The 7,500-nt window shown below is 35.8% G+C and overlaps 1 protein-coding gene across 2 annotated transcripts in view; it reads right to left on the minus strand.

The window, feature by feature from the left end:
- Positions 1-2,037: 2,037 nt before the first annotated feature.
- LOC125041572 (translation initiation factor IF-2, mitochondrial-like) overlaps positions 2,038-7,500 on the minus strand; it is a 13,836-nt gene continuing 8,373 nt past the window's right edge. For both annotated transcript variants that reach the window (XM_047636619.1, XM_047636611.1), the window contains 8 exons: positions 7,095-7,144; positions 6,424-6,642; positions 6,102-6,242; positions 3,969-4,177; positions 3,620-3,840; positions 2,927-3,091; positions 2,517-2,657; positions 2,038-2,292 (listed from right to left, as the gene is read on the minus strand). In XM_047636619.1, the coding sequence (XP_047492575.1) occupies positions 2,120-2,292; positions 2,517-2,657; positions 2,927-3,091; positions 3,620-3,840; positions 3,969-4,177; positions 6,102-6,242; positions 6,424-6,642; positions 7,095-7,144 (1,319 nt within the window). In that variant the 3' untranslated portion in view covers positions 2,038-2,119. The remainder of the gene's footprint in view (positions 2,293-2,516; positions 2,658-2,926; positions 3,092-3,619; positions 3,841-3,968; positions 4,178-6,101; positions 6,243-6,423; positions 6,643-7,094; positions 7,145-7,500) is intronic.

The raw sequence follows: 7,500 nt of genomic DNA on the forward strand, positions 1-7,500 counted from the left end.
ATGCACATGAGCCAATTGGGGTGGCTCCCATAATGTATTTAAAGGGGTTGCCCTACCTACAAGTTTGAGTCTGAGGTGGCAATTTTCATATTCCATCTTGGCCTCACTTTACATGAGGCCAGACAGGAAGCATGCAGACAAGGTTTTTCTCTTAGTCCCTACACCAGTACTGTCCTATACTCTGCCCCTCCCCCTCTCTTCCCCAGTATCTCTTCCTCATCCCACTTCTACCTCCTCCTTCACCCAGTCAAATTCTTTTGGTATTCTAAATCCAGACACCCCAATCTCCCAAACTATTCCAGACACAAAAATCTCTACTTCCTGGTACCTACCCCTCTTCCTCCTCATCCAACTCATTACATAAAACAATCTAGAAGTTCCACCCCATTTTCCACTATATCATCACCTGCATCAGCTTCTCCCTCTGCCTCTTAAATGTCTTTCCCTCATCACAAGAAAATCTTTGTTTCTCAGACCTCTCCAACCAATGCCACTTCAGAAACTCTGAAGACAATCAAAATGATCTAATCATGACTCAAGATTACGTGCCTACATATAGCATTCATCCTCTAATCTCTGCTCCCATTCCTTCTACACTCAAAAGTAACTGCCGACATCCATCCTCCTCTTACTCATGTTCCCCCTACACTCCTTCCTCCTATCTTGTTCCTGCTTAGACCCCCTTCCTGATTCCCCCTGGATACACATATGACCCTTTGTCACAACATCCCCCTCCCTGGATTATCTCCCTCCCGACATTTTTCCAGAAACTGTGATCTAGTTGCCCTTAAACCCCCTTTCTCCTTTTCCTAATCCCCTTGATTGTATTAAATTCATCTAAATTAATCAACAGGATTAAATTACTTGGGTGCCAGAACTATTAGTTAAACAGTTGATGAATTATTTGTTCCTGATAAATTATTCTACCTTTTATTCTTTTTTTATTTTTGGCTGAGAAAATTATAAAAAATAAGGTGATGAAACACCGACAGTATTCTACTCTACTCTCTTGAACATTATTTTACTCTCTACTATTGGGGGATAAAAATAATTAAATAAAAAATCACTCGGTTTTGCAAATCTTGTTTACGAAACAAGTGATTGCATGCAGTGATATGCAAGGCTGCCACCACCACCATTCCAAAACCCATTCTCCTTCAGGCAATATCCCCGAGCACGTAGTATGGGCTGTTCTTATAAAGAACAGCATAATGTGTAATGCACAACATTATCGTATTATGACATGAATGACCCATAGCCTAGAGTCGCACCCAAAGTGGCTATGACCTAGAGGCTATGAATTAATGGGCTTTCCTCTATCACTGAACACAATATTTCTTGAATATAATATTTCTGATACAAATTTCTTTGCACATAGTCTTCACCACCTGAGCTGTGTATCTCATATACAATACATATTTCTTGAAAATTGGTCAAAACTAAGTACATACCAAAGTAGCATATGTTTTACAAGGTATAACAACGGTAATTAAATTTTAGCAGCCCTTAACCCAATGCCGCCTGGGAAAATTAACAAAAAATGGGGAAAATGCTGTGCCAATTTTCTATAATTTTTTGAGAAATGTCCGCCCATAGATGGCTCTGCTAGTGCATAGCCTCAAAGGAGTCAATTAGTAGACCTTATGACAGTACCTGATTTGAATTGGCGGGAAAAACGTATTTTTTACTACTGCTATGGTTATCGATGGTGTTATTTTTATTATAAACATTATAATTATTATAATGTTTTTTAATATTAGTAGCAGCAAAATAAGAGAACGTAAAATATTTTGTAAATCAAAGAAAAGGGTGAACGGGCGAGACAGGCAGTACTCGTAACTGGCTCATTGGTGACTTAGTACAAATATAGCCATCTATGTGTAAAAACAATCAAACAAGTACTAACAGTGGGCATAGCACGTGTCTACCCGTCGTACCCGACGGCAAGGGGTTAATCATCTCACCAGCATAATGAAATCTATATCACCAAGCTATTTTATGAAGCTGTAATTACTTAGCAGAAGTAAGAAAGTATTTATACTACATTTTTTTGTAACAGTTTATTTTCATATTTCTATACAAATTATCAACAAACTATTTACAACGAAACTGTTTGCACTCAAAACCCAGGATCCCAATCAGTGATTTGTTTCACTTTATTGATCTTGTAACAAATAATCTGATCTCCAGGCTCAAACCTCAGGGTCTCGTCCTCAAACATTAGTCCGCACTCTTTGTCCCTGTTTACTGTTTCTACTTCAGACTTGTGGTGGCGCATGGAAAGCAAAGGACCTGTAAAAGGAGAATTTAAACTGTATATGATGTTTAAAAGACAAACAAAACTATTGTAGTAAAATTATTATTATTATTATTATTATTATTATTATTATTATTATTATCAACATTATTATTAATACAATTATAATAATAATAATAATAATTATTATTATTATTATTATAGTTATTATTATTATCATAAAAAAAAAAAAATACATGTTTAGAAAAACTTCCTTTACCTTCATGAATGATATCTTGCCCGCGAATCACACGATAAAGTGCATCCTTCTTTAGTGTTCCTTTGACACACCGACATCCAGCCACAGGAATCTTCTTTTTGCCTTCCGTCACAACGAACTCTGCTAAAAGGTTGGCTTCACCTTTTAATGAAAGTTATTAGATTACTGTTAAATGCATTTTTGGAGACTGATTGCAAGATGAAAAATTTGAGGACAAAGTGCTAAGAAAAATTACAACACAAATTTAACAAAATATTCAATATAAGAATATTCAGCTGTAACAACCAACTGACTTAGTGTACACTCTTTATTTACCACTCTATGTCCAAATAGTAAAAGAAACAGTAAAACTATTACAGGGAAAGAAAGACACAAATGGAGATAACGAAAAGAAAAACAAAGAGACACACCTAGAACCTCTTCCACATCTTTCAAAGGAAGCTGCTCTGATAGCTCTTCCTTGAGGTCCTCCACCAGTCGGTATATAATATTGGTCTCTTTAATGGTCACCTTCTTTTCTAGGGCCATTTTTCTAATCTCTGGAGGTACTGCGGTGTTGAAGGCATATATCAAACCTGTTGAAATGGGCTACAAATGAACTGATCAACTCCAGCATCATTATAAGATAACACATTTACAAACACACTGAAGCAATATTAAAGTCATACTTGTATTTCTGATACAGATATTATATTCTCATTCATACCTTATATTCTCATTCATATCTCATTCACACCTTTTCTACATGTATAATCAACCCTCCTACTTTTTCTATTTGAATTTATACTATAGTTTGGAGCAATATTACTTAATCTACAATAAAAAAAATAAATAAGAATAATAATTTCATACCAAACATTAAATAAATGAAAGGAGGGGAACTGGTCCAAATCCAAATTTAAAACTGACTATATTAAAGAACTAGACCTCATAATTCAAACATAAAATGATGAAAATATATCTACACTCAACATGAATTCATTGAGTGAAATAATTTGTGAGAAAAATGGCAGTGTGCTTTAACCATTATAATCATTTATACAATACAAGAAAATGGCACTAAATGTCAGTAAAAAAAAATACACTTCTAACTATATGCTTACCTGAGAATGTAGCTGCCATTGTGATGTCATTTGGGGTGACCATACCAACCCCATAACTTATGATATCAAGATCACATTCTTCACTGTGATAGGTCTCTAAAACATCCAATATGGCTTCAATAGACCCATCTACATCCCCTTTTAGTACAATTGATACTTTTGGTCCAGTGGCTATTTCTTTGATTTCTTTCTCTCTGGGCTCCTTGCGACGCACTTTATATCTGAAAATACACTTCTGATGAAGACTTTAGACTCCGGTAAAAAGTTTTTCTAAATAACTAGTAAATCAATATGTAAGCAAAAACATTTTGTCAGTCTCCTAATATAGCTTCTTCATTTTTAAGAGTACCTGATACCCAATCTCCTTCTCTCTTCAAGCTGAGCACGGTACACCTTCAGATGTTCATTTAGTTTTTCCTGTATGGCGATTAGCTCCTCCTTTTCCTTCTCTTTTGTTGCCATATCATCTCTCCAATGCATAACCTCGGTGGCCCTGTACTCCGACTCCACCTCCAACACCTCATCACCAGCCGATGGAAGATCCCGCCATCCAATCACCTTTGTAGGGATAATACACATTATTCTTGAATTATTTTGAATCATTTACTACCTTTTCCTTAATTGGTTACTTACTCAGTGTAGTTCTAGCAAGAGTCCTGCTCGTGGCTTATGCCAGGGCTTTCTTGGGGACTACCCTATGAGCTATGCTCTACTGATTTCTTAACAACTGTGACAGAATGTTATTTGCTGTTCTGGGGAATGTCTTCTTTCAATTTCCAATTCTAGCTCTGGATCCCTATGATCCAAATGATGTGATCATCATTTCATGAAAAAATATGGCTTGAGAGGCGGGTGACGTGAAAATCCCGTTATGGGAAAATCTAATTGTGGGCCAGGCCAGGGTGAGGTGAACTTGCCATTGTGAGCATTTTGACTGAAAGTTGGGGTGACTCGCCATTAATGCACAAACCTCTTTGATGTTGATTATACTGCTTTGGTGTTTAGTAAGGGGATTTTGCATCACTTCCAATGATAAATGAGTGTGGAATGTAGTGTCTCTGAGCAATGACTGGAAGAGTGCTGGCTCCAGGGAGGATGCCATTTCCATCCTATCCCTCACTGTCATGACTGGCAGCTTTGGTTACATTACAAATTTTTAACAATGACACAAATAACAAATAAGATATGGAGTCTGTGCAAAGAAAACAGTCTATTACCGTCTGTATAAAGCAAATCAAATGACAAATATGGACATTTGTTAAAGGCTAAAACAGTTTATACATAAAAAGAGAAAATAACATTGCAAAGGGGAGGCATATAAGAAGAATCTTGTCACCGCACATGAATGTCCGTGTGTGGCTGGCCTCCAAGGCTTGCCCTGTCAGAGCAGTTGCTCATATAAGCCTAATGCCTGGATTCTTTGCATCCAGATCCAATGGGTTAAGTGATCATCCAAACATACATAATGAAGCATCTTTCCCTCCATCAAGGAAAATAGAACAGCCTGACCTTTTTAGTATTTCCCAGTAATCATGTCCTACTATACTGTCTAATTTTTAGTTGAACACTGAAACTGTTCTAGCATCAATATATCTTCTATAAGATTTGGATTCCACACTTGGCACTGAGATTCTAAACTTAGAATCACTATTGTTTTCCTTAGTGTAGAAGTTCTGGACCTTTCGTTTTGAAAATCCACATCACCCACCCATCAACTCATAATTTTTCTCTTCATGACTGTCTGCTATATGTAATGACTAAAGCTCATACCATTATTCACAAGAAGGCCTATGTCTTAACTAGTATTTAGTGAAATAATTTTCAGGAATAATAACAACAATGCACATTGATACATAATGAAAGAGATGTATTAGAAGTATTGTAGTTGGACCTATAAGCTAGACTATACCAAACTGCTCATCTCCTGTGCAGCCAAAATATTTTAAATGTCTGCATACACTGGGTGACTTTATAGTTTTAGGTCTTCTGAAGATAATCAAGATAAAGGCTGTAATGGGAGCTATCTATTTATTTAATAATTTATTCACTTATCTATATTATTCAAAATTATCTGCAACAGATAATTAATCCACTATTGGTACAAAAACATCCCATGTCTACTGTATCTTTTGTTTATTGACTGTCTTTACATATAGATTAAGTGCTTAACAACCAAGGAGTCAGTTACTAATCCCATCTAACTCACCTGTTTACCTTCTTCCTTGAATTTTGGAGAGATTCTTTATTTTTTTATGGTCATGAGTATTGTTAATATCATTATAATAATCATATAAAAACAATAATAATAACAGCTTTATTATTTGCATTAGAAAAAACTATCTTTCCTGAAAACTCAGGAAAAGGGAAAATTAGATGAGCACATGTAGACTTGTTAATTGGCTCCTTGGTGGCTGAGCACTTGTGGAGCCATCTATGCGGAAGCAAAATTCACCAAAGAACTTGTTATAAAAATGATTCATACCTGTACAGGTGTTCCAGGTGGGGCTGCCTTAATGGGCTTTCCTCCATCACTGAACATGTTGCGCACTTTTGCCCAAGCTCTTCCAGCTACCAACACAGCCCCCTTCCTTAGGGTACCGCGCTGGATGATACAAGTAGCAACCTGAAATCAAGCATGTGCAATAAACAAATGGATGACTTGTTTATACTGGGTACTTACAGATGAATGCCAATTCTGTAGTTAACTTCATCTCATATGAGTTTGATAGAGATAAAAATCAAAAGTCAAAGATATAAAAAATCTTAAAAACTAAATAAATACACATAAATAATCAGTCACTCACCTTCCCTCTCCCTGGATCTGTCCTGGACTCCACCACAACTGCCTCGACAAAACCTAAAGGATCAGCTCGTAGATTGAGTAACTCAGCCTGTGTTGCCAGAGCTTCTACCAGCAGGTCAAGGTTCTGGCCCTTTAAAGCAGATACCGGGACAGCTTGCACATCTCCCCCGTCCTCCTCTAGTTGCAGCCCACATTCAAGTAGATCACGTTTGGCCTGTGACTGGAACATATTCATAAATTTTTCAGCATGTTTCCTGACTGCTAGAGAAGAAGTACATTGTAACTTATCAAAGGTTCACATATTATCTCTGTATAGTGTTATCATCTTTACTCTTATGGCAGGGAATTACCCAACTTCAGGGAGGTCTTATATATTGCCTTTAATTCATTGATAAAAAAATAAAAAATAAATTCTTGTTATACATTCTTCATTTTGCAGATTTAATATAAAATAATATGTTTCATAGTTGTCTTGTTTTTTCTATGAATCTTGAAATTATGAATATGTTTATGAAAAATCAAATTGAAGTTAGATTTAATTCTACTTCAGTCTTACTTCCAGTTGTGATCTATTTGTTTGCTTTATATGCCATGCTGAGGAGTGCCTTTTTCACAACAAAACATATTGTTCTCTATTCTGTGATTAATCTTACATATAAATCAACTACTTACAAGGTCAGCACCTGCTTTGTCTATCTTGTTGATGGCCACTATAATTGGAACTGGAATTATGAGAAGAAAAAAATCATGAAAATGCTCTCACATCTCATGCGTAGAAAGTCCAGAAAAGAAAAAGAAGAGGAGGAGGAAATACAGAGGAAAAGGAAAGAGAGAATGATGAAAAGAAGAAATAGAGGAAGAGAAAAAAGAGGACGAGGGTAGCAATAAATACCAGATCTATAATCATTATAATTAGTACTAGTAATATTAGTATCAGTAGGAGCAGCAATACCAAATGTGTATTTAATAGTAATATGTGTTGTATGAATTTTTGCTTTCTAATTTATCTTACACTGTGATTCAAATCTTAAGATTGTGTTCCTTTTATCATATCATTTTACATCAAAATTTGTCATAA

The sequence above is a fragment of the Penaeus chinensis genome, chromosome 3 (genome assembly GCF_019202785.1).
Source record: "Penaeus chinensis breed Huanghai No. 1 chromosome 3, ASM1920278v2, whole genome shotgun sequence".
Lineage (NCBI taxonomy): Eukaryota > Metazoa > Arthropoda > Malacostraca > Decapoda > Penaeidae > Penaeus > Penaeus chinensis.